The sequence below is a fragment of the Podarcis erhardii genome, assembly GCF_964252035.2.
Source record: "Podarcis erhardii genome assembly, chromosome: 8".
NCBI classification, from domain to species: Eukaryota; Metazoa; Chordata; class Lepidosauria; order Squamata; family Lacertidae; genus Podarcis; species Podarcis erhardii.
In genome coordinates, this window is record NC_138499.1 from 34,470,840 (window position 1) to 34,498,310 (window position 27,471).

Consider the following 27,471-nt stretch of genomic DNA (forward strand, 5'->3'; position numbering starts at 1 on the left):
ATCTCACCAAGCAATTAATACAATGGGTTGAATCCAGACTAAGGCTGAAATCCTAATCCTGTTTACCTGGGGAGTAGGTAACTCTCTTTGAATTCAGTAGAGCTTACTTCTGAGTAGGTATGTTAGGCTTGTGCTGTGTCAGCTACTCTTTGCCACAACCAACTTAAGTCCCATTGATTTTAGTGAGTCTGGATCCAACTCAATGTGTTCAGATATCAAATATCATAACTTCCAGAGCAGAGAACAGAACCAGCTTGCCCTGTATGTAAAGATTTAGTCATTGTTATATAATGGGAAAGCATATGTTATCTGCTATTGGGCAAATGTACAATTGCCTTCATTTTTCTCCAGTTTAATTCTGTCTATACATTAATGTAATTGAAACAATTTCTGTTTTAAGGCACTGCAAAAGTAATATATTATAGTTGGTGGTACTAGGAACAGAAATAATATATATAATATCCTATTTAAACTACTCTTATTGGGCATTCAAAGCCCATAAGCACATGGGGCAGAAAATAAGACACAAAGGGGTACATAGAGGCTGATTTAGGGTCATCCAATAGTGGCTCAACAATGTATGAATAAGCTTTTTGCCAGTGCGTACAACCTCTTCACTCCTTCCTTTTACCGTATTTTTCGCACCATAGGGCGCACCGGACGATAGGGCGCACCTAGTTTTGGGAGGCGGAAAACAAGAAAAAATTATTCTGAACTCCAGAAGCCAGAACAGCAAGAGGGATCTAGCTACTGGGATACCGTGTGGCTGTTCTGGCTTCTGGGGTAACCGCGTCAAGCCTCTTCAGGGCAGCGGGATGAAGGCTCCCCCTGCCCAAAGAGGCTGCGCAGGGCTAAAGCAGAAGCCAGGACAGACGCGTCGCTGAAGGAGCACTGCGCCTTCTCTCTCTCTGCCCAGCGCCCCTCCTTCACAGGAGAGGTGCTGCGCAGAGAGGGAGAAGGGGCATCGCCCTTCAGCGAACCTGGAGAAGGAACAGAAGGAGACCCTTCTGCCGCCCCAAGCTTCACGCGCCCGGCGGGACCTCCCGCCGGGCGCGCAAGGCTTGCAGACACTCGCCCGAAGCACGGGGAGCCCTCCGGAGGGCTCCCTGTGCTTCGGGCAACAGGCTGCCGCCCCAAGCCTCGCGCGCCTGGCGGGATCTCCTGCCGGGCGCGCAAGGCTTGCAGACACTTGCCCGAAGCATGGGGAGCCCTCCGGAGGGCTCCCTGTGCTTCGGGCGACAGGCTGCCGCCCCAAGCCTCGCGCGCCTGGCGGGACCTCCTGCCAGGCGCGCAGGGCTTGCAGACACTTGCCCGAAGCACGGGGAGCCCTCCGGGGGGCTCCACGTGCTTCGGGCGGCAAGCTGCCGCCCCAAGCCTCGCGCGCCTGGTGGGACCTACCACCGGGCGCGCAAGGCTTGCAGACACTCGCCCGAAGTACAGGGAGCCCTCCAGAGGGCTCCCTGTGCTTCGGGCAACAGGCTGCCACCCCAAGGCTCGCGCGCCCGGCGGGAGCTCCTGCCGGGCGCGCAAGGCTTGCAGACACTCGCCAGAAGTACGGAGAGCCCTCCGGAGGGCTCCGCGTGCTTCGGGCAACAGGCTGCCGCCCCAAGCCTCGTGCGCTCGGCGGGAGGTCCCGCCGGGCGCGCAAGGCTTGTGGACACTCGCCCGGGCTGCAGGCTGCTGCCCGCAAGCCTCGTGAGCTCGCGGGACCTCCCGCCGGGCTTGCAAGGCTTGTGGATAGCTTCCTGAAGCCTGGAGAGCGAGAGGGGTCGGTGCGCACCGATGCCTCTCGCTCTCCAGGCTTCAGCGAAAGCCTGCATTCGCACCATATGACGCACACACATTTCCCCTTCACTTTTGGAGGGCAAAAAGTGCGTCCTATGGAGCGAAAAATACGGTATATGAGTCACAATTAAATCATGAAGTCGCTAAATAACTAGTCTTTGAGCAGGGAAGAAGAAACCAGGATTTTCAACCATGGTTGGTTTGAAGTTGCTTTAAAATCTGGGCTTGCTTTATAGTTGGTTTCCAATGTGACCGACCTGTAGTATTAACTCCCCCCCCGCCACAACCTTTTGTGGCCTGTAGTATAATTCTAGCACCATTTGGTGACCTAGTTGTGGCATTGTCATAAAACTGCACCATCATTTCTTGGCATATCAGTACAGTTTCATATTCACCTTTGAAAATGTCACCTTTTTCTTTTTCTTTGACATTGCAGTGTCATAATTGCTCAGTTAGCAATTCAGCGGATTTAATTGGCTATAAGAAAATGTGTTTCATGCCATTTTTTTAGTTTTGGCTTTCTTCACATCTAAACTTTGTGATGCAGTTCCTCAACCATTCTCTTTTGCGTAGTTCAAATCTGAGCAAGTCTTCTGGAAATAAGACTTTCAGCATTGTCCTCTAAATGACTGTGTGTCAGGAAAAGTTGCAGAGTAGCATTCTGTTGAATTTTTGCAGTGACTGCTATATGTCTTCATTATTTTAAATGAAAAATTGCTGCATCCACCTCCACTTTAATTCCCCAGGGCTTGCTGTAATGCTTCTCCTTGGCCCCTATTAAAAGTATTCATTACAAACGTTGGGGGAGAAATCACCCTTATTGGCTGTTTGGCCAAGTTGACCTGAAAATGGTCAGGCTATGCTGCAAAGTGGAATGATCTCCCCTCTCCTCCCTCTTATGTCCCCACAAGCGGCTCAGGGGTCGGATGTTGGTAGAACAGTGCTCAGGAAGAGGATTGTTCTCTCTGGCAAATTGAAATGCTTACAACAATTATGTCAATTGCAGTGATATGAAAAGTTAGGGATATGATTGTGTTTGTGGTGAGGAGAGAAGTAGTGGAGGTTGCAGAGGAGGGTGTTTGCTGTTGTAGTTTCCCCCTATCGTCTCTTGTGTTCTGTGTTGCTCATTTATAGCCTGCTTGGCACACTTAAATGTAAGACAGTTGCTGAAACATCAGCCCTGCAAAATGTCCCTATGAGGTTGAGGACTGGGGGATTTCTGATAAGGCATACTGAGCGGTCCTCACTATGCTCTTCCTGTCTCAACACTCAGTTCCTTTTTTCATGGTAGCATGGGAACCACAGTAGCAGAACCCCTTCCCATGTCACTTGGATAATATGATGAGCACACATCCTGCCTCTACCGTAGGCTAACTTTGCCCCCATTTCCAGGAGTATTGTTCAGATAGGAATGAGCTGCAGCATGGGCTCATTTATAACCACTTCCTGACCCACATATGAAGGAGCCATACTGCAGTAGCTTCTGTACAACCAGAGTCATATCAAAAGGAACTTTTGAAATCCATATAATGTTGGGCTGTACCCTGCTGTTCATTATAACCAAGGCCTGCCAAACGGGATTGTTTATTTAGTTCTACAGTTACAATTCCTGAGACTTGGACATCTGATCCTAGCTTATGCTGAGTCAGTCTAGTCCAGTATTGTCCACTCTGACTGTCTCTCCAGGATTTTTGACAGAGATTTTTCCCATCACCATCTACCCGATCTGTTTAGGATGAGATGCCAAAGATTGGACCTGGAGTCTTTTACCTGTGAGGCAGGTGGTCTGTCACTGAGTTATTTACTCCTAAGACTTCTACTTGTGGAATCACACTTGGGAATGTTGGAAAGGCCCGAACATATGCTAAGATTATTTTGTATTCACACTGTGGAACCCCCAGGAAGAGGTCTTGGATGGGTAGCCATTCCTTAAAATCCAGTTCAAAGCAGGCTGGTTTTCTTTTTGTTTTCCATTCATTATGTATATATAAAGTTCATGTGTCATACTTCTATTTTTATTTTTGTGTCATTTGTAGAACTTCCAAGAGCAGCTGTCAGGATCTTAAGCAACATGACATTCCTTTTTGTGAGTTTGTCATACACAGCCGAGAGTGCCATTGTTACTGCTTTTATTACCTTCATCCCCAAGTTCATCGAGTCACAGTTTGGCATCCCAGCTTCTAATGCCAGCATCTACACTGGTAAGGCATTGCCATCAGTAAGGGAACCTGTAAGAATTATTCTTCTGTGACTGGCAAAAGAAAACTATTAGAAAAGTTTCAGCAATGCTCTTTTTAATTGTTTGTTTTACAGTTTGCAATTATTTGGCCTTATAGGTACCCATTGTTTATATATGAGCAATTTGCCATGTCTGTAGTGTGATAATGTTTTCTCATGTGGAAATAAAATTGCTCTGGCAATGCCAGCACCATCAAAAGGTTGTCCTGACCTGTTAGATTGCTATTGATTGCTTAAGAGTGAACTTTACTGCTCTTTCAGCATGTCTCACTCTCTTGCTTGCAGGTCATTCATTGGTCAAATGGCCTGTCCATATCTTTACTCATTTTTCATCTCAGCAATAACTGAAGCTATTAGTATGGTTATTTAAATCTATATGGCTCTTGTATGAATTTCCATGTAAAGGCATTAAAACATTACAATTGCCAAGCTGAATCAACCCAAAGGTCCATCTATTTTCTCCCAACAGTGACTATTTGCAGGCCTCTGAGTTAATTGGAAACAAGGCTATTCCATAATGTTTGCTTCCAGCACCTGAGAATCAAATGGATGTTGCTCTGAATTTGGGAGTTCCAGTGGTGGCGATCATAATATGCCTTATAAACCCTCCCATCTTTTGGCCACGTACTCAAAACAGCTTACAAAAGACATTAAATATTAAAATCAAGATTATCATTGAGACAGCATAAAACATAGCTAAAACAATTCATTTTTTAAAAGGTTGCATCATAAAATCAACCTGAAAACACTAAACCCTTTCCCAAGATCATCCTATATAAATTAGTTTAGCCTCCTTTAAAAAGCCATCTAACATAATTATCAAGGTTTATAAATGTACTTAGAAAGGACCCATTTAGCTAAACTAAAATAGCCTAATGTAAATTGCATCTTGGCAAGACTTCACTGCTCTAGAGTCCTTGAATGGGAAAACACTTTCTATTTACTGCCAAAGAAGAGCTCTAGGAAGGGTAGTTAAAACTGTGTAGTTAGAAGAGATAAAGAGAAGTAATGGAAGCACCTTGACATGGAATTCCTATCGGGGCAGGAGAAACTTAGTTGAAACGTTCCATATTTTAATAAATTTGTATAAGGGGAGTAACCAAGAGACGTTTTGTACAAATAAAGAAATAAAGAAAATTGGTGCAGACAATCCTGTATGGAAGTTGTGCATTCTATAACATAAAATACAGTAAAGGCTGTTTTGATTGACAGTCTTGTAATTCCATGTGATTAGTACAGAAGCTACTCAGGCTCTTAACGAATGTTGCTTCTGTGTTTCATGGCATACCCAAGGGCCTTAATTGTATCATTGCCTAGTATTAGATGTGTACTCATAAAGTCAGGGTAAACCAAGCCTTAAGCTTGATATGAGAGATTGCTAATGTCCAACCCAAGAATGAGAGAGACAGAAACTGGTTAGTTGATGTATACTTTTGGATCAACTTAGATTTTTGAAAAAGGTCTTTCTCACAGCCCAATTCTGTCCATTTTTTCCTCACATTTAAGCCTCACTCTACTCAGTGGGGTCTATTTTCTTGTTTAAGATTGCCTAGTACCACTTGTGAAAACCATATAATAGGTATTTGTATATTATTATTTTCTCCAATGTTGGAAAACTTTTTGCTGCAACCTTTTGATGCCAACTCAAGGACAGAAACTGGATATTGCTGACTCAAAACTATTCTTGGTTTGGGGCACTTAATACAGTAGCATCTTTGACACATTCAGAATCCATTCTTAGCTGTCTTTGGAAAGTAACTTATGTGTGACACAGTAGCAAGCAATCAGATACTAGATTTGAAAATGACATGTGACACTCTTGCTTAGCACATGCTTAACTTTGGAATCTCCTTTGAGCAAATCATGGCATAACCGAGTGCTCTTTTTAGAATGCATTGATTTGCATTTCATATACAGTACATAGTCAAAGAGAATATGTGTTGTTTCTTGTGTGGCCTTTACAAAGTCCATTTTGTCAGTTTGATTTTAATCTGTTTCTTGGAGTCTATAAATTGTTTACCACTTATTTCTAGTGGTACAGTTGCTCATTAATAGAAGGGCCTATATAGGAAGCATAAACAAATATCACCTAGATTTTCAAAAGGAAAACAAAGCAAATGAGTTTAGCACATTTGGTTTATAGTTTTGCACAATAACTATAGTGTTTCTTATTCTTGATTGCCATGAGAAATAATGAAATATTTGTTTAAAATAGAAGGAACTCCACGTGCAGGGATAACTGTGAGTTCAAATGTCAAGGAAGCAGTTGGTAGAAGGGAAGAGATCAAAGGGAAAGGAGCTCCCAAATTCTGAGGAGATTTTGTAGAGATGCAACAACAGGCCAAAAGTAGGCCCTTTGGTTTCTCAGGCTCTTATTTGTTTCCCATATAGTCCACACCTTGCTAGTACAGAATTTCTTACTGTGAAGTAATTGATTTGCAGATCCAGTTAACTTACCATCCTTCCATGTGTTTACTTTGACTTTGCTTTGCCACTTGCAATAAATAGATAGATATAAATATTTTAGGCCGTGATGCATTTTTTTCTATTTTCTCTCTCTCTCTCTCTGTTGAGACTTTTCAAAAACTAGATCTAGCATCAGCAAGACAGTTCCATAAAATAATCCTTAGTCATGAAATCCCATCTAAAAGGAAATGAATTACAATCTATGCCACAGTTGTATCCAAATAAAGAATTATCACCCGATTAGAATCTTAATTTAATTCTCTTGAATTTCACATATTTTCTAACAACACTTGGAACTGGTTCCCTTCCCAGCCTAGCATGAAAACAAAGCAATATTTCTGCTTGTATTTAACAATAGCTCTATTTATGCTGTTTCTGCTGCTTCTGGAAAAATCATAAGGAAGCTTTTATTAATCCTTTGACATAACTGAAGGGCAGTGAAAATTCTGACACTTTTTTGCTGTGGTGAAGTTCTCATGAAGAATTGCTGTGACTGTTAAGTTGGGTTTTGGACTGCACTACTTTTCACTTAAGGTGATGAACATATGATGAAATGCTCCTCCACGAAGAAGAAAAACCCTGCCAAAAAAGTAGCATGTCACAGAGAAGGCTAGGCTACTTAGATTCCCTCTCCTTCATATCTAGGTGTGTGTTTTTTTATATGCACTGATTTTTAATTTTGTATGGAAGACTATTACCTCAGAATTTGTATATTGCTTTATTATATGCTTCATATGCTAATAAAAATCACTATAGAATTTATCGTATACTTCATGCACTAATAAAATCAATCTGAATACATTAAAGCAGTAGTGGTTAAAACCATGCACAGCAGCACACATATTCATTAAAAACTGCTTGAAAGGTCTGCATAAAATCCAGTACGATATGTGTGCGCGCGCCTTTTTAGGGAGGGCATTCCAGAAATATGGGGGCCACCACCAAAATGGCCTGTCTCTAGTTCTGACCACTCTGATGGATCTGGATGGTGAGTCCACAGACAGGACCTCTGAGGCTGATCTTAAGCAGATTCATTGTTTGCGGGGCAATCATGAAATTGCCTAGTTATCACCTCATCTGGTGGTGTGAGAACCAGCCTTAGGCAATGGGGTCATATTGTTTTGTCTTTGCATGACACCCTGAGAGTTCTGCTTGAATTTAAGGATGGGATATTAAGTGTTTTATCATAAAAATAGTGTAGAAATTTCACAGCCACACTGGTAGGGAAGGCTTTTCTCTTCCCGCCCCCTTTTATTCTTTCATTCTTTGTAACATAGAAAGTGTTTTAATTTTACCATTTTCTTTCCTTTTAATCAGGTGTGATCATTGTTCCAAGTGCTGGTGTTGGTATTGTCTTGGGGGGCTACATTATAAAAAAACTCAAGCTCAGTGCAAGAGAGTCTGCAAAGCTGGCAATGATCTGCAGTGGTGTGTCTTTGCTCTGCTTTTCAACACTGTTCATTGTTGGATGCGAAAGCATTAATCTAGGGGGGATAAACATACCATATACTACCGGGTAAGTATCTTTTGGCTTTCTAAATAATTCATGCCTTCATCAGAGTTATCCTGCTTATATAATGGTAGTAAACTTGCCTTATTTCATAAGGACATTAAATGTGGCAATCAAAAGAGAGTGGGGGGGGGGGAGGGAGAGAGATAACCACAATCTGAAGCTTTTGTGCAGGTGTGGAGAACCTTTTTCAGCCTGAGGTCCTACAATTCCTTGTGGACTGTATGTGCATGCCTATGTTCAGCAAAGGCAGAAAAATGGAGAAATAGCCTCTTGTTCTGGGCTTACAAAGTGAGTAACCTTGTCTTATATTAAATAAGACAGATCTGACTCAGAATGCTAGATATTTGGGACAAACACCCAAGACCTAACCTCTGGGCCAGAGAATAGAAACTGCTTGAACATTAGGGGAAACATCTTAATAAGAGCAGTTTGACAGTGGAGAAACTAGTAGGACAGCGGAACCAATTACCTAGAGCAGGCATCCTCAAACTACGGTCCGCGGGCCACATCCGGCCTGCCAGGGTCCTGAACCTGGCCCACCCAGCAATTGCAGAACCCGCCGCCATCTAACGGGTCTTGGCCCAAAGTTTTAGTGGCACAGGAACATGGTGGGCAGTGCCAGGGAACACGCGGGTCCAGAGGGCTGGGGAAGGTGAGGCCTCGTCGGTCGGGAGAGAGGCTGCTCCAGCTTGACAAGGTACAGAGGAGCCCCAGGAACTGCAAGGCTGTTGAGTGTTACAGCTGCTTTCTGCAGCGACCTTATCTACACAGAGATAACACTCAGTCTCCCTTTTGAAGTGAGGCTGGAGCGGAATAAGTAGCAAGCACAATCCGCCCCCTCCTCTCTGGAAAATCAGCAGATTCTTGCAATGGGAGGGGTGAAATCTCCTCATGGAGACCCACTTCCTTTCCTGCAAATCCCCAAGCCAAAGTCACCTGGACTCTGAGGGCGGTGATGGTGACTGAGGGGAATCAATATGCTGAGCCTTAACCTGTGAGTTTCACCTGCTTGCGCTGAGGGGAAAGAGACCCGTGCTGGCCGTTGCCTGCCTCTGGCAGAGCAGAGCCAGTGTTGACCGGCAACAGCCAGTGCCCACGCCGATGCCACGGATTCTCTGTGGGATCCCAGCGAGGGCTGCTACTTCCATTGTAGCTTCTCCTTCTGGTCAGCAGTGCTTGCAGACTTCGCCTGTGGCCAAGTGGCAGGGAGGTCCCCTTCCCCGGTCACTTCCCTTCCCTCCCAACAGTTGGGGTTTCAGAAATCTCCAAGAGCCTCTCCCTTTAAGTGGACCCTGTCATTCCTCTCCTGCCCCCCTTACACACACCTCTCATCCGCCCTCCCCTTCTTTCTTCCTCCTTTGACCATTTCTTGCAATCAGAATTTATTCTCCAAAGACCTGCGTGTAACACAAGTGCCCCCCCCCCCATCACCACATACTTCTAAGTCCACGGAAACCACATGCACACTGCACCAAGTTAAACTGTGGAAGTTGCTGGATTGGACTGTCAACAGCTACTAGTCCTGATGGCTATGCCCTGCCTGTGCTGTCTCTTTCAGTGTCTTCACCCTTAGAGCAACTGCACTGCATTTAACCTAAATATATCTTGTTGAAAATGTTCACGTTCTGCAGAAGGAGATTCTTACATTTCTGGCAGAACAGAGCAAATTGGCTAGTGCCCATGAAGTCACCATGTTCAATGCCTTTAAAGTATATTGTAAATATTGTTTTGTTTTTCCTGTTTTTGTGCACCACAAATACAATATGTGCAGTGTGCATAGGAATTTGTTCATATTTTTTTTCAAACTATAGCCCGGCCACCAACAGTGTCTGAGGGACAGTGAACTGGCCCGCTGTTTGAAAAGTTTGAGGACCCCTGACCTAGAGGGATAGTAAACTCACTTTTGCTTGAGGCCTTTAAGCAGAGACTGGATAGCCTTTTCTTGGGGATGCTCTGATTTTGGATTTCCTGTACCAAGCAGGGAGTTTTATTAGATAGGCTGCGCAAGATCTCCTCCAACTCTATAATTCTATGACTAGCAATAAATTTGGATATTCAGACTTTATCCTCAGTAATATATCTTAATGTATATCATTTGCATTATGAGGCCATAATTGTGCCTATGTGTTAATGGTGAGTTGGCTGGAACACATTCTGCTATAATAATGAGAAATTATGGGAAATAAGGTTTTATGGCTTATAGTTATAAAATGGTTCAATAAACTGATTTGAAGCTTGACTCTGGCATGTTGACAGCTGTTATGTGTGTTTTTCTTTCAAAGGCTGTGCTGAAATGTTTTTCCCCCTAGAAAGATTTCTCAATTTCTACTGCATCTTTTGAGAAATGGCTTGTTGTGTTAGGTCAAGGGGAAAGTCTAGTATGTGCCTTCCTCTAATGGTAGTTTCATTAAAAAGGCATTTTTGTGGCCAATATTAGTCAATGGACTTGTTTATTATTTCTGGAAGTAAAGAAGCATGTAGTTGCTAAGCAGGATTCTCACAGACAGTCACATTATTGAAGGGTTTACAGTTCAGGTAAGCCTGGTAAGGCAAGGGATTAGAAATTACATCGAAAAGGGATAAGGAGAAGAAACCCAGGAGATAAGTAAAAAATAGTTTGAGAGGCATGGGGTTGAATTTTCAACAGGCAGATTTTTAAGGCACAGAAGAACCTTCAGAAAAAAAAGTAGAAAAGGAGATTTAGGGTGCTTGTGTGTGATTTATCTGCTGTATTTCCTCTCTTTCCATTGTAGCCTTTAAATGCAAGGCTTTCCAGTTGACCTGAAAACCCCCAGCTGGGCCAGCTTTTGATCTTTAACAACCATACAGTGTGTAGAAATCAGCTGGTGTGATATTAGGCCATGGGGACCTACGCGTACCCCTGCTAATGTCACCCAGTAAACCAACTGTACTGACAAAAAAGCATCAGTAGCCAATAAAAGTTGGCAACTCTTATTTCACTTAATAAATTAGTCTAAAGTTGCTTATGACTTCTTGCCCTTCTAAATGACGTGTGATATTAATAAGAAATCATTAGTGAGAATATTTTTTTTCCTTTTAAAATTGTGTTTCACATTTTCCATTTCAAGTTTGCCTGATGAGAGAATTATAGGCATAGCTTTCTCAAAAGGTAATCAGATTTGTTGAAAAAAAAAAAGCCTTTGGTTCCAGCTCTATCATTCTGTGTGAATGGTATTGGTTGCATAGATTCCATGTGTCTATTTCAGTAAACAGAACAATCTGGGACTAGGTCTACAGCTCTGCCACTGATAGCCATGGCAGTAGTGAAGCTGGAACTAGCTACAGGATAAGATACAATACTCTATCAATATTGCCTATATAATGTCTGTTAAGAACATGGCATTAATGTAATTTCACAGAATTTTGGGGCTTGAGTAAACATAGAAAGCCCTTTACACAACATGTTAAACTGAAATGTGTTTTGCTAATTGACTATGTAGATGCTAATTGAATATAAAGATGCAGCCCTATGTGCACTTAATTGGGGAGTGAGCTTAGTCCCATTGAACTTGGTGGGAATTGCTTCTGAGTAAACTATGCATAGAAGCAAACTAAAGTGTCAAAGTAAGTGTAGCAAAAATAGCCAACTTGAACCCATATTTATTTGGTCTAGTTATATATTAGTAAATAATATTCCTAGAAAATAGTAGCATAAATGGAAGGATTTAAATTGAATTAAAACAAGCTTTTTAATCCTTTCACATTCCTTGTTCCTTAATTGTATGTATTTTTGAATGTTTATCAGTTTATTTCACTTGATGCAGAAAATGGCGCAGTTTGAGAGAAGTGACAAGCAAGAGGAGCCAGAGCAGTGTTATACACAGGCATTGCCACCATGCTGCAGGAGCAATAAGCTTGGCAGACCTCTTAGTTTGGACCAAATGCCTGAAGATGCTCTGTGTTCTGCAACTTTTGAAGTACTTTTCCAACATCATGTGTTGCATCTTTAGCATATGCTCCAACCATCCTTGTTTTATGGTACCAGTTCCCTGGTAAATCATTGTCCCTGTTTCTATCTGTGGGGGCTGTCTTGTTCGCATGAGTTGTTAGAGCTGCCAGTCTACAGGATTTTGTGGTGCATGTTGACACCAGTGAAGTGGGAAATGTACTTCTGTGGTCCTTGAAGCTAAATGTAGATTGTTAGGTACGGAGGTCGAAAGTCAGCACCATCAAGTTATTTCTTCCTTAAATGCTGCCTGCTCCACATACTGGGTAGCTAGATAGGCAGAGGTGAGGAGCGTCAATGAGTAGATGAGTTGAGATGATCGTGTCAGGAGAAGGGGTTTGGATTTGAATAACATTTTGGGACAAACCAGGCCTGTATAAAAAAGATAGACTCCACTTGCACCAGAGTGCAACCAAACAACATTTTAAAAAGGTAGTGGAGCAGCTTTTAAACTGATACCAGGGGGTAAAGTCAACAGGAACTCAGGATCATCTGGTTTCAAATTAATCATTCCTAAGAGATGAACATGGGGCGTGGGTGGTGCTGTGGTTTAAACCACTGTGTCTCTTGAACTTGCCGATTGGAAGGTCGGCGGTTCGAGGCTCCGCTACGGGGTGAGCTCTTGTTGTTCAGTCCTAGCTCCTGCCAATCTAGCAGTTCAAAAGCATGCAGTGAAAGTAGATAAATAGGTACCACTCCGGTGGGAAGGTAAACGGCGTTTCCGTGTGCTGCTCTGGCTTCACCAGAAGTGGCTTAGTCATGCTGGCCACATGACCTGGAAAAACTGTCTGCAAAAGCAGACAAACGCCGGCTCCCTCAGTCTGTAAAGCGAAATGAGCACAACAACCCCAGAGTTGTTCGCGACTGGACTTAACTGTCAGGGGTCCCTTTATCTTTACCTTTAAGGGATGAGCATATTTATGACTGTCCACATGATGGTGAGGCAGAGCTAGGCAACATAAGCGCAGAGGAACAAGATAGCCATTCCAAGAGGCCAAAGCACCCTACAGCAAAACGCAGGGACATCTTGTATAGTTTATTGCTAATTTTCATCTCCTTCACTTATCTGGCTGCCCCTTTGCCGGCCTTTCCCCCCACTCAGGAGTTAGCCACCTCGTGACATCACTAGGCCCCATCTTTGATTCCCAGACTTTGGGATGTTGGAGACCAGGCAGTCACTGACATCCAGGTCTTGTACGGTAGGTTCCGCCAAATTAGAAACAGTGTGAAAACAGAAGTGTTCAGCAAAATTCCGCAGTCACTAGGACACAGAGAGAGAGGAGGGCTAAGTGGAGGGACAGAAGCCTGCAACCTTATGACGCCTTCATTGTCAAGAGAGCTGCTAACTAATGCCACAGCTCCTGAGTTCCTGCAGGCTTTTCCAATTCTGAGGCACCTGGAGGAGCCATCAGGGTGTAGCATGCGACTAGCAACAGGCACAACAGGGAGCAGGAAATATAAACACCATAATAATCAGTGACATTGAGATCCCAGGGACATTGGGAGTGAGTGCTGCTGTTTGGATTTACAGGTCCCAAAGCATATGTGAAGAAAGAATTTATTTAGGCCTATGGTCTCCAGACTGGAAACCGATCCTAATCCCGGGTACAGGGAAAATGTTTAAAGGGCATTTGTCACTCATGTATAATTAATGTATTGCCACAGTGCCATGCCTGGGTATAAATATAAATCAGGCAGCTAGGAAGATAAGGAGCTTAAAGGGGACTAAAAGGACACCAACCAGTTCCCCAATTCCCTGCACCCACCCATTCAAATAGGGGATGCTGGAGAGAGAAGGGGGCTGTGCCACAAGTTAGTCCTGGAGTCAGAGAAATGATGCTGTGACCTTCATGTCCTGCTTGTGGGCTTCCTTGAAGAATCTGTCTAGCCACAGTTGGAAGCAGCGTACTGGGCTGGATGGTCTGCTCCAGCAGCGCTCTTACATTCTCATATCCGCATGTTTTCACATTTGCCTATCATATCCTTTTTAATCCTCTGTTTTAGGTTTTAAACTCTTAAGAGAAGGGTCTTGGTTCTCCTTTCATAGCTGTAATAAAGCTGTAGGTGCTCTATAAATTCTAGTAAATGGATTTATTTCTTAGGCACAGGACCAAAAGCAGAACCTTCTCTTTAAAACCTTGTGACATAAACAAATGCTGCAAAAAGATTTGCTTTTTGGTAGATGTATGTATCCTAAAACTATGATGCCAGTGTAATAGGAAGGGTAACTACGGTTTTGGTGGTTCGGTGTAAAAACACAGCTTTCAGTTTGGGAGAAACATTAATATTCCTTTGTGTTTCTTACTCTTAGATTTTGCACTTGGTTGCAAAAGTTGGGAAACTACCGAAAGACTGAAAGGATATTCCGTAAATTTATGTTGACACACTCAGTCCTATGCTGATTTGCCAATAATTTCCTATTATCATCTGAAAACTCCAGGACTTTCTGTGTATTATATCTTAGGATCGATATTGGCAGCTCGGCCATTGTCTAAAGGTTGTTTTTTTGACAGCTAAGCAGGGGCGTAGTTAGAGGTTTATAATACAGTGGTACCTCAGGTTACATACGCTTCAGGTTACATACACTTCAGGTTACAGACTCCGCTAACCCAGAAATAGTGCTTCAGGTTAAGAACTCAGGATGAGAACAGAAATCATGCTCCGGCGGTGCGGCGGCAGCAGGAGGCCCCATTAGCTAAAGTGGTGCTTCAGGTTAAGTACAGTTTCAGGTTAAGTAGGGACCTCCGAAACGAATTAAGTACTTAACCTGAGGTTCCACTGTATTATCTGTGCTGTGGAGAAAGTGAACATTGGTTATGATAGTCAAATGGAACATTCAGGTTCCAGTGCCTCTGAATTTAAGTTCCTGATCGCTTCTCGGCCTTTTGGCTAAGATCAAGTGTAGTATCTGAATTTAAGTTCCTGGTGTGTGCATGTGTGTGGGACAGACAACGGCGATCCTTTGTTGCCCTTCATTGATCTAAAAGTATTTTTATTAAGTTTTTAATGCATGATTGTTAATAACTGAAGCACAAAAGGTACAATAAATTCTAAATCAAGATAAAGTACTTGAGTATTCAAATGCAGAGTATTAAAACCTATGTTCAAATGAGAAATACAAGAAATTAAAGAAAGATGGGGGATTAAAACATGCATTAGCATTGAAAGCCAAGTAAGAATATTTTTCTACAATGAGGAAGATGGGGATAGAAGAGCCCAAGAAGCTTTTGAGTCCTGTTTGCAGGATTCCCCAAACCCCTGACACTTTTGGAATAGGATGCTGGAGCTAGTGTCCCTTCCTTTGATCCAAAAGGATCCTTCTTATATCAGACAAACAAGCTACTCTTCACTGCATTGAGTATAAATGGAAAAATAAAAAGAGCAGTGACAACAGTGAGTTGTTCATGAGTAAATTCATTAGTGAGGGTCTGTTGTTTACAAGCCGGATACATTCATGTTGTTGTTTATGTTGGCTGCAGCTGTATCTGAGTGCTATATGACAAGCCTGAAGGAGTTCACAAAATGTTCCAAATGGCAGCCAGAAATCAGTCATTACTCCACTTCTTAAAGTGCCAGGCTCAACAGCTTCAATTCCTTCTCTCTTCACCTTGATCAGTAATTTGAAGCAAAGATCAGTCACAGCAACAATTCAGTTTTTTGTGCCTCCTTCGTTATGTAGGCTCCTTTAGGGCACAGCAAATTAAATGTATTAACATTTGGGACTTTGAGGGGAATTTCCTTATTTTGTTCTAGTCTTCAGTGTTCCTCTCCTCTGTCTTTTTTCTGGGTGATTGTAATTAGTTTTTTGCCTGTGTGTGAGGGTGTTTGTACTCGTTTGTCTCCCTTTGTCCCTATTGTGGATGAGGAGGTAGTGGTGGTGATGCTGCGGTGTTTGCAGTTGGGCTTTTGGGATTCTGGTGGCGTTCATTTTAGAGTGATTGGGCCAGGAGCTTGGCACTTCCTGTGTCTCCTCAGAGAGCACGAATGTTGTTTCTCTTTCTCTCTCAGAGCTTGGGGGGGGGGCAGTTTCCCTCAACTAACAACCCCAGCAGCTCCTTGGAGTCACATTTCCCTGCCCTCCTCGTCCAAGCAGGATTGCGATCTCGTGGCTCCCTCTTTTTCTCTGACCATCTGCGGCAGCATGCTTTCTGCCAGAGAGAGGAGCCACGTCTGGCGTGCTGCAGACAGTTGGCGGGTTCCCACATTTTTCACTACGTACACTGGGCAACTGTGCTTTTGAGGGACGGCATCTCCTCAAAGCACTTGGGACCATTTCGTACATTTCGCAAATCCAGGTTTGCTTCAGAGGATACACTCCATAGGGAGTTGTAGCTAATCGCTGCTTAAGGAGCTTCCTTCTATGAATTGCATGCTTGCAATGTATTAGGCGTAGTCGCACTCATCACTCTTGGGGGTCCATCTCCCCAAATATAGGCCTATACCCCCTTGTGCTTATGATGCAATGGAAAGCTCTCTTTGTTTACCCCCAGAAGTCTCCCAAATTGCTGCGGACTCTCAGGAAAGGCCTGGAATAAGTACCAGAAGAGCTGAAACTGGAGAAGGGAATTGGGGAAAATCAGGTAGAGGGAGGCTTCTATGAGTGATGCTTGGCCTATCCCCCCACCCCAAATTCCCTGCTTCTACTCTAGCCTCTGGAGAATCCCCCAACCTTCAGGAATGTGGGGGTTTTTTTTATGTGTCAAGAGGGCTGTGTGGAGAGGAGGAAAAAGGAGTTCACCTTGTGTGAGCATCTTTTGGTCACACACTTGATTGGATAAAGGCTACTCTTGCTTTTCATTCTTTTCATCCTATTTTGAAAAATAAAATCACACCATCTTTGAAATAACCCTAAGGGTTTTTCCGCTCCTTATGTGGCAGTTGCGTTTACTGTCACTGCTTAAAACGTAGAGCTGTTTTTCAAATTCCTGAGTAACACTGAAGGTGAACAACACTTCGTTTAGAAATCTAATTCACCTTTTTGGTCCCCCTTCCCCCAATGAGAGCTAAGTAATGCTTCAAAATCCAGTGCTCACCATAAAACAAAATGATGACTCAAAAATTTCTCAGTGCTGTGTTCTTATTTGAGTTCACTGCTTATTTATTCAAACAGTATCGAACTGTTCATAAAAGACATGTGTAAATATAATCAGCTTTCAAAAAGCTTTTATGTTTTGCAGAATGTTATTTGTTTGTTGAGAGCTTCGCAGTGAGCTTTGGTCAGTGATGTCTTTTCAGTGTTGGTCATGAATATTCAATAGAATTTCTGCTGCAGACAAAAGAAGCACCCTTTTTGTTTTCTTCTACTGCAAAACTTAGTCTGAAGCAAATACTTTAGCCCAGTACTATAAATACAGTAATTAGAAAATGCAGTGATAGCTGAAGAATACCTTTAATAAAATGTATTTTTAAAAATCAGATAATTTAAAAGTACAGAAATACATTGGGTAGAAAAACCTATAGAAGGTAGCATTATACATAAGAGTAACATTAGCTCACTGGGGCACAATATAACTATAATGATTAAATATCATTTTAAAAGGCAAAGAGACTCAGACTCTTACAAGTCTTATTTATTCATTTTATTTAAATATTTATAAGCTGTCTTGCTGGGCCAAGTCCAGGTTTCTATGGAAACCTGTGCTGTACCCTTTTTATTGATATTTATGGTACTTTCCTACTAACTTATGCAATAATAGATGACTGGAATTTTCATTTTTTGCTATGCAGGTATGTATGCTTACTAAACAGATGTTTTTGAGGGACAGATGTGGTTTTTAATATTCTGTTGGGAGCTGCCCAGAGTGGCTGGGGAAACCCAGCTGGATGGATGGGGTATAAATACTAAATAATAATAATAATAATAATAATAATAATAATAATAATAATAATAATAATAATTATTATTATTATTCAAGTAATTTGCATGGTTATATGCAGGCAACAGAACTGAAACAATAACAACTATATAGTTAGGAACTTTTATTATTTAGTCAGTTTAAGCAAGATGTGTATCTGAATGGTTTTGGAATCAGAAATGATCTTAGTCAAGATTTGGCATATTGAAAATGGTCTAAACTCCATCTAGATAGACGGCCACCAGACCCCTTTTGTTCAAGGGTAGAAGCATGAGCTCTTCTCCTCTATCCGTAGTAACTAAGAGCTCATTTGCATCTTACTGCATCAAGCACCAGTCTACATGTGATGCTGTGTAAAAGCAAAGTGTGAAGATGCACATGTCCAAATACACAGTGGACAGAGAATTTCAGTCCATGTATGGGGCCCCATGTCTTCCCTTCATATAACTGCTTTGTAAGTGCAGTGAACTCTAGTGTCCCTGCAGTGCCACATAAAATGTGGATCCACCTACATAAAAATGGCCGTATCATAGATTAGTAATTGTCTGGAGAAAACAATTTCTAAAGTATCTGTGCCAATGCGGGGATATTTCGGAATAAAGGAGCAAACTAAAAGTGACAGGTGCCCCACCTCCTTTATTCGATATCCTACCTCTTGTAGGATTCCTGCCCCCTCAAAGTGCTATTTCGCCACCCTAAACATTGTTTTTGGGGTGGGTTGTGATCCATTTGGATGCTTGTCTTGTTGCCCATGACCCCATGGATTGTGTTTCAAGTCATCGTCCCCATATGACCCCAAAACCTTAGGAGCTCCAGTCACGCCCAACCGATAAACACAAAGAACACAAAAGTGCAATCAGCATTTCTGTTTGAGAAATATTGTTGATAAGTTCTAATATTTGCTGTTGCTGATACAAGACGCAGGCAGGTCTGATCTTAAATGGTGTAACCAGACCCACAATGCAGCACTCCAAAATATCACATTTGTGGGGAATCCTAAACCTGTCCTAAAAGGAGGCAGGACTTCTAGTGAAAATGGGGCAGGGCACATCTCACAAGTCACTTTTCGTTTGACAAATGGTAGTATTCTTCCTCTTCTTCTTTTATATGCTGCCCTACACACGCAGGTCTCAGGGTGGTTCCCCTGGTCTTACAGCTATAACTATTTAACATTTTCTTCATCTAATGCGTACTGTAATCTCCTTTTTCTGTAGCCCTACACTCACCATGGCACATAGGAATCTCACTGGGAGCTGTAACGTCAACTGTGGCTGCAAAATCCATGAATATGAACCCGTGTGTGGGTCAGATGGAATCACATATTTCAACCCTTGTCTGGCTGGTTGCATCAGCAGTGGAAATCATAGCACAGGGGTAAGGATATCCACAAGTACACAAACTCTGCTTCTCATGCCATGCAGAAAAACACTTAAGCAAGTAAGGTCATTACCCCTTTCTTCCATTTTCAATGCTACCCATCCCCAAACCACTCACTCACGAGACAGGCATTAGCTCAACAGCAGAGCACATGCTTTTCTGGCAGAAAGTCCCAGATTAAACCCCTGGTATATGCTGAAACCCCAAAGAGCCCCTGCTAGTCAGTCCAGACACTACTAATCTAGATAGACCAATGATCTGACTTGACATAAGGCAAGTTCCTAAAGATACTGACACATAGCTTAACAGAAAATGACAGTTGCTCCTCTACTGAATGAGATCCCCAGCCTTAAGCAAGGAAAAATATCTTCGACTGAAATAGGAGACCTTCTTCTTCGGACGTAATATTCAGCTTACAAGATTTGCAAAACCTTTTTGTGCTTTCACAGCCAAGGAAGGCTTCTGTTCTTCAAATGATCTAACCTCAGGCATTCCTTAAATCCAATTGCTATTATAGTCTTTCTGCCTTAAGATCCTGTTCTTCTAAAAGGGGAGGGTCTCCTTCCTTCCATAACTAACTGAAGATGTGTTAGTGCTCTTTTTAGAACACACAGAAAGGGTGGGTGTTTCCACTCAGGGAGGCAGTACATTTGGATTTTGCGAGCTATACTGATTAAACACCCACCAGCAAATCTTTTTCAGGGAAGCTGCTAGCCTGCCGCACACTAGCCAATCAGTAGCTGTAACTCAGTCATCTCCAAACCTGGTTTCTCCTAGATGTTACTGGGCTACAACCCCCATCATTCCCAGCTCACATGGCCAATGGCCAGGGATGGTGGGAGTTGTAGTCCCAACAATATCTGGGGGGAAGCAAGGTTGGAGAAGGTTGTAGTAGCTAAATGGTTGTGTAATCTGCTACTCCCCCCCCCCCCAGTTGCTCAATGCTATATCCTTGTTTGCCTATCCTACTCAGTTGTCCAGCTCTACTCCTGGCCTGATTTCCCACTTGTGCTGCCCAGCTCTAATATTACATAACTCTACTTTGTCCTAACCTCTCCTGCCAGACCCACCATAGTGTGTTTAAAGAACTAACTTCTTTTGCCTTGATTTCTGCACTGACTTCTCTTAGACTCTAAAGTCTTTAGCAGCTCATTACTTCTAGCCCAGTATTTCCCAAACTTTTCCCCTCATGGAGCTCTTCAAAAATGTTGAGGGTCTTGGAGGAACGACCACTCAATGGTTTTTCTGCTTGTTGTGGCAATTGTGCTGGATGCTGCCTGCATTTTTATTGCTCCTTTTATTTCTTGGATTTTATTTTATTGCATTACAGTTTGAATGCCATATAAGCAATAAGAGCTGTAGAAATAGTTAAAAATCAAAATGAATATTTAATGCAGGCATGCCACAGACCACACAAATGAAGCTTGCTGATCACGTGTGGTCCATAGACCAGTTTGGGAACCTTGTTCTAGCCCACAAGGAACTGCATGATTATATAGGATGGAACTCCAATTTACCTCTGCAAGCACATGTTCCAAACCTGCATTTGTGTAGGTAACAGGTGTGTGCAGGTGTTGTTTTTTAGGAGAGAATAGGGGGTGGAAGGTGGGGAGTGCTTTATCATTTGCACTGATTCTTTCCTATAAATACCTGGCCCCTTCCTTAGCGTTGTAAGACAATATAAGATCAATAAGTCACTTTCAGTTTCCCCCTAGCTAGCGCATTGTGCCAATTCAATGGAAGCATAAAATACAAACAAGAAACCTTAGCATTTGATGCTCCTTGTCTTTGATGTTCCACAGATAAGAAATTATACAGAATGTGCCTGTGTCCAAAGCAGACAAGTTATTACACCACCGACAGTTGGACAGCGCAGTCAGCTGAGAGTGGTGATCGTCAAAACATATCTCAATGAGAATGGTTATGCTGTGTCTGGGAAGTGTAATCGAACCTGCAATACACTCATTCCATTCCTCATTTTTCTCTTCATTGTTACGCTCATCACAGCATGTGCCCAGCCATCAGCAATCATAGTAACACTCAGGTGAGAGGTGCCTGAATTATTACAGTTTTATTAGAGGGATAGTATGCTGTTACCAGGTTCTGGGGGTCTGTGTCATCTTCAATAGGATATGCCTTATCCTCATTTATCTGATAATAGATATCAAGGTGACCCCTTTGATATATTTTAGTTATATGCACCCAGTTCACAGAGGCACTTGAAGATAAAGTGTGAGAGAGGGACACAGTAGGAGTGGGTTATTGCAGATGAAACCACTTATTAAACAATCTAGGAGGGGATTCAGTCGGGAAGAAATGGATCCGCTGCTTTATTTGACCTCACTAGTTCAGAATGTATATGGTGAACTCCTTTTAAAAAAATAAATTTTAATGGGTTGAAGTGGTGAAGATGATCTGTGATCTTCTCAGCTGGCTTCACACAATACTTCTAAGATGACCTAGGTCCTAGAAGTAGCATGGAAGCTACTTTTCTTTCTGGATAAAGTCAGTCCATTTATTACATTCATCAAATGATACAATTTAGTAGAAACAGAATAAAAGTCATAAAAGGAATACAGATATCACAGAGGAAACAAAAGTGAGTCCTTTGCTGCCTTTGGCTTCCAAATTCTTGTATGCCCTGAGCTCTCCAAAGTAGGGTGGAGAAGCAGTTTAATGGGGATAGAAAACAAAGCCCAATAAAAGAGTTGATTCAATCAGGATGCAAAACTTTTTAGTTTGCTTCGTCACTTAAATTACTTTATGCCTTTGGATTTGAGTCTATTAACTGCCTTGTTTGCACTTAACTCCGTGAATGCTTTTTTTGTATACTAATAAGTGGACTCTCAACTTATTCTCAATAAGGATTTTATTTTTAATTAAGAGAAATTGAAGGTATTACTAAATATGCCTTGCAGTTTAAGGCTTTATAATATCATGTGTCTTTTTTAGGTCTGTGGAAGATGGTGAGAGGCCTTTTGCACTTGGGATGCAATTTGTTTTATTAAGAACCCTTGGTAAGTGTAGTCATGTAGGGGTAACTTATTGTTTCAGATCATATTATTTAGGAAAATTATTGCAAAAATACGTAATTGGATGGAGTTAAATTTGAGACACTAGTTTTGGCTTGGAGCCCAGTTGAGTAAGTTGCTTTGCTACATTTGAACCCACTTATTGGTAAATATCATCCACAAGATCTTTTGCCCCTTCTTAAACTTTAGGTATGTGTAGTTCTTTGCAAAGTATTTTGGCCTTTGCAAAGCAAACCGGTTTTATTATGCAATCGTATATTAACTGTTTTAATCTGGGAGTCAATTAATCTTAATCTTCCCATTTATTTCAGCATACATTCCCACTCCAATTTATTTTGGAGCTGTCATTGACACGACCTGCATGCTGTGGCAACAGGAGTGTGGTGTGCAAGGCTCATGTTGGGAATACGATGTGACGTCGTTTCGTTTCGTCTACTTTGGTCTGGCTGCTGGCCTAAAATGTGTTGGATTCCTGTTCATTTTCCTTGCCTGGTACTCCATTAAATACAAAGAAGAGAAGCTGCAAAGGCAAATGTGGAGGGGCTCATCTATCAACACAGTGAGTGAGGTGGTGGGGAACACCGGAGCTCAGCAAAACTATGCACGGACTAGATCCTGCCCCACTTTTAGCTCTCAAGGCGAACATACTGAAGATGCTGGTCCGTCACTAGGGATGCATTACATAGCGCAGACCTATCCTGGCCCCCTTACAGAAGCAATAAATGCCCCAGATGAAAAGGCTTCAGAAGTACCCACTCCTGAGATATAGAGCCTTTTGGTAACCTCAAATTTGGTTTGTTGGTCAGTTTTTAAGTATGGGGCCTTTGGAAACACCCGTGCCTTCTTTTTCTTAACCTGATCTGCAACAGATAACAAACCAACAAAGCTTAATGCACAGAGCCATGACCTATCTGAGGGCTGGAAACCTCAAAACAACCCAGGTAGCTCTTTCTTCCCTTTTTGGGAAGGGAGTTTTAAAACATGTTTGTAAGTATTTTAGCTGTGTCTGTTCAATCCCCAAGTTCCAGGCAAGTGTTAAAAAAGGCAGAACTCAAGATTGACAGAAATGAATATCCAAAGTTACAAAACAAGTAAGGTAATGCATCCACAACTCCTGGACTGGGGAGGAGTAAGTATTTATTTTGACTTCTGTTTCAAAGCACAACTAAAACCAGTCTCAGCTATGCAACTTGGATTGGATAACTTTTTTGTTCTGTGTATCTATTTTCCCTCCAAATTTCTCAAATCATCTGAATTAGAAAAGAGGGCATTTTTGTTATATTTTAAATAAAGAGTACTTGAAACCATAGAACAGTTAAATACACTGGGTATGGTCTGAAATTCTAAGGCATAGTAGTTTGAACCTGTTCAATTCATTTAATTCTAGCATGATGATGTAGTATTTTTTAGTTTAGCGCAGAGAATTATAACCACCAGTAATTTTAGTATTAATCCGTAGTAATATTAAAGTGTTTAAAATATGTGCATAAAGAGCAGCTCGGTTTTTGTATATTCTTGCAACAAGGAGATAATCTGCCACAGATACTCTAATACTGCTTTCACCAATTCCACACCTAAGCTATCTTAGAATGAATGGACACACACAAAAAGGATCACCTTTTGGGGTTGTGGCAATTTGAGAAGAATCTTACGCTAATTAAAGCTGGTAGAATTGCACAGTGGTTTGCTTATTTTGTCAAATGAACAGATCGCCATTCACATATCTCATCATGCACTAAGTGTCATTCTGAGTATGTGATAGTGCAATTCAATGCCTGTTTTGCCATGTGGCCTGCTGTAACGCGCACTGAATTCTTTCCAATTCCCCAAGGGTGAATTGTTGGGCAAGTGATGCATGGCTGTAGGACAGCCAGAGCTGATCTCCCCTTGCTGCAGTGTTAGAGGATACATGTGTACATAGGTTCCAAGGTATGGAGAAGCAGAGATTTCAAAAGCTACATATAGAATAGTTGTGTGATTCTTCCATCTTACAGTTGGGTGGTTTTTTGTGTGCCAACTAACCAGAGGTAGTCTAGATTAGAGCATTGTCACTAGGACAAGATGCCTAATGCTTTCCCATCTTTACTCAAAGATTACACCCTTCAGCTTCTCTCATGCTGTTCTCCCTCTTGTCTTTTCCTGATAGGTGGGGCAACAGCTTGGAAGGGTAGTGGATTTCTGAGTGGGCATATAGCAAGAAGGAAAAGTTAAGCAGCTGTGCCTGCTCTTCCTCCATTTAACTTGTTTTTTTAAAAAACTTTATATATTTTTAAACTGTTGATGGAAAGAATCACACAGCTAAGTGTTGTATATAGTTTGATCCAAAGTTCCAGGTTTTCTTGTTTTGTTCGATTTAAATTTATCAAATTTCTTTTGTTATGCATTCGTTTTTGTGGGGATGTAATTCCCAGATAGTCTATGTAGTATATTCCCAGTGAAATGAAAAAGGCTTCCGAGTGTTCGCTGAGATTGTCGTTTATGTCTTGGAAGTACCACAGGCTGTGCTGTGTATTGTATCAAGGTATTTGAAGTCATGAAGGATTTCTGTTGTGATGGTTTTCCTTCTTGCAGTTAAAGAGCTGTACAGGGAATTCTGTGCATGCAGTGGGATGTCGTAATCCCACTTTGCAGATGCAGTTGTCAGAGGTTCTAGGCATTTCGAAGAGGAAATATGAAAAGGACAAATGTTTCAGGCCACATTTCTAGCAGAAGAAAGCATTAAGGGAAATACTGTGAGAGAAAGTGAGAAGCATGTGAGGTAATGCGCATATAAACGATGCTAGTGGTTGCTATGGCAGTGTGCATATGCAGTGCGGATCTTCAAAACCCAGTTTGCGTTGATGAACATGTAACGTGGAAGCATAGTTAGTGCTGGCAATGGATTATCAGTGGCACTGTGGTTCTGAAAAGTTGAGAAGGAGGCACTCGTGTTCATGAAGCTGGCTCCTGATTTTGTGGTTTGATGGGGGCCAGGGTTGCATATGAACTAGCAGTAGCCCTAAAAATGCAGGTTTCAAGTCAAAGGGTAAATTGCTCTTCAGTCAGCATTTTCCAAGTGGTGTGCATGTCTGTGAAGATTCATGCTCAAGAGACCTTCACTGTCACTGTGATTGTTGAAAGCGGTAGCAGGAGGTCTGGTCATACAACTTAATTGCTTAATTGCTTCACATTACTGTTCTTTTATTGGTCTTCTTTGATGCCACCCCTTTCAGATGTGGAAGAAGGGGGACAACTCTTTTAGGGGAGCCCCCCCTCCAACAGTGTTTTAAGTTCTAAATATTTTGATAACATTGTATATAGTGTAAATGGAAGTAGACAGCCATAAATATTAATGTAAATACATGTTTATAGTTGTAGCATTAAGCATATTTATACAAACCTAATATTGCCTCAAATTCTTCTTCTATCTACAATTATCAGTGTTGGTTTTACACCCTTGAAATCTGAAATGTTATCCAAAGTTGCCTCCAACGTACTGCATTAGTCTGAGCTTATTAATTTCAGATCATTGTGTCATTTATGTATTTATAGTGTGTGTTACTACTCTTGTATCCTGCAATACATTGTCATAAATCACAGGGTGTAAGGCCAGGACTTGGTCTAGGAGTGCTGTGACTATATACTTCCAAAGCTCCCCACCCCCTTTTAGTAGAGAAAATAATGAAAGATGCAACTGGATTACTTTTTGAACTAGATACATACTGCCCTGGTGCTAATGTGATGAAGTAATTCTTTCTCTGGCATGAGAATATTTCATACAAGTTTAAATAGCTGCATGTGCTTGCCTTCTGAAATTCTCATTGTTGTCTACAAAAGTGCACATAATTATTGGTAGGTTGGGCGCACACTTCTGCTCCACATGTTGGTTGCTTGCCTGAAGTAGTACAAAATTTAAACCAATATCTTTAGGTACTTTAGGCATGAAGAATTGACTGTTACTCATTCTCTGCTGATCTGAAAATGTAACTTTCAGGAAAAGGATAGTAAAGACACTGTGCTTCAGTTTTGCTAAACAGATGTGATAGGCAAGTTTTCAAGGTTTCTGTGGCAGACATAAATATACACATATATTGGTCACTTGGTAGTCCTTCTAAATAGCCCCCACAATCATTTGGTCAGGTTAATACTGAATGAACATGGTGATAGTGTCAGTGGAGACAGACAAACTATGCCTTTTGGCTTCTGAACTTTAAAAAAGGTAGTACTCTCCTGCAGAACAGAGCAGTTAGCAAAGCTGTGCAGTAACCACATATGTTTGAGGTTTACTGGAAATATGTAGTAATTCTACCTGAGAGGAAAATTGCAGGGATTAACTTAACTAGAAATACTTCAAAAATATGCAATTTTCAATCGCTGTTAGCTTTTAAAATACTTGGCTACTTCTCTCTCTTCCAGGCAAAAGGGACATTGCCACTGGTTGTAACTTGCATGCAATGGTGTGCCCCTCTCCTCCCCTTGTTTCATTTTTAAATTCTGCAGTTTCATCATAAGATGACTACAAACCATGGATTATGGTGCTTCAAACCCAAGATTCCTGGCTTAAACTAAATTGTAATGCTAAATCAAAACTCTTTAAAAATGAAACATGGGGAAGGGGCAATAAGCTTCACTTGGACTCATTGAGACCCATTTCCGTAGTGCTAAACCGTGTTCCTGAAAAGAAATATATGGTATTAATCAAGGGAGCAAGCTAGTTAAAAAGATTATACTGCATAAATGGTTTGTTTTTTTAGTGTGTCCAACGGGAAAGTGTTTAGCTATTGTGCCTGTGGTAACAAAAATGCAATTTGATGGATACAGTAGGTTTCTTTTTAGTGAAGATTTTTACTAAGACGGCCATGGAACAAATAAGAGTTTTCCAAACCTATGTGCAAGTTCCTGTAAAATAAACATTATGGGCAAAATTTGTTGTAAACATCTCTTTGCAAGTGAACCCCTTGGATACGTCAACATTTTGAAATAAAAATGGCTTCTCAGTGTGTTTTGTTGCTGTACATGCTCAACCTTGAATGTGTGGGTTTGGGGATCTCGGTCGCAGGATGGAGCAGTAGGTGGGGGGTGGCTGGCTGGTGCCCACTGAGACTGATGGGGCAGATGGGAGGCACGACATGTGGTGAGCCACAGGTTCCCTACTCCCTTCTCTAGAATGGCAAAGTCTAAGCAATATACAGAACAGTAAGGAGTTAGTGATAAAAATTTCTAGCTATTATAAAGGCTCTATTTTTTTTGGGGGGGGGG

At 41.8% G+C, this 27,471-nt stretch overlaps 1 protein-coding gene across 4 annotated transcripts in view; it reads left to right on the forward strand.

Annotated features, from left to right (window-relative positions):
• The window catches only part of SLCO5A1 (solute carrier organic anion transporter family member 5A1), a 65,968-nt gene extending 42,546 nt beyond the window's left edge, over positions 1–23,422 (forward strand). For all 4 annotated transcript variants that reach the window (XM_081874138.1, XM_081874136.1, XM_081874139.1 and 1 more), the window contains 6 exons: positions 3,822–3,986; positions 7,807–8,005; positions 19,039–19,198; positions 21,004–21,245; positions 22,154–22,218; positions 22,545–23,422. In XM_081874138.1, coding sequence (XP_081730264.1) covers positions 3,822–3,986; positions 7,807–8,005; positions 19,039–19,198; positions 21,004–21,245; positions 22,154–22,218; positions 22,545–23,002 — 1,289 coding nt within the window. In that variant the 3' untranslated portion in view covers positions 23,003–23,422. The remainder of the gene's footprint in view (positions 1–3,821; positions 3,987–7,806; positions 8,006–19,038; positions 19,199–21,003; positions 21,246–22,153; positions 22,219–22,544) is intronic.
• The last annotated feature ends 4,049 nt before the right edge of the window (positions 23,423–27,471 follow it).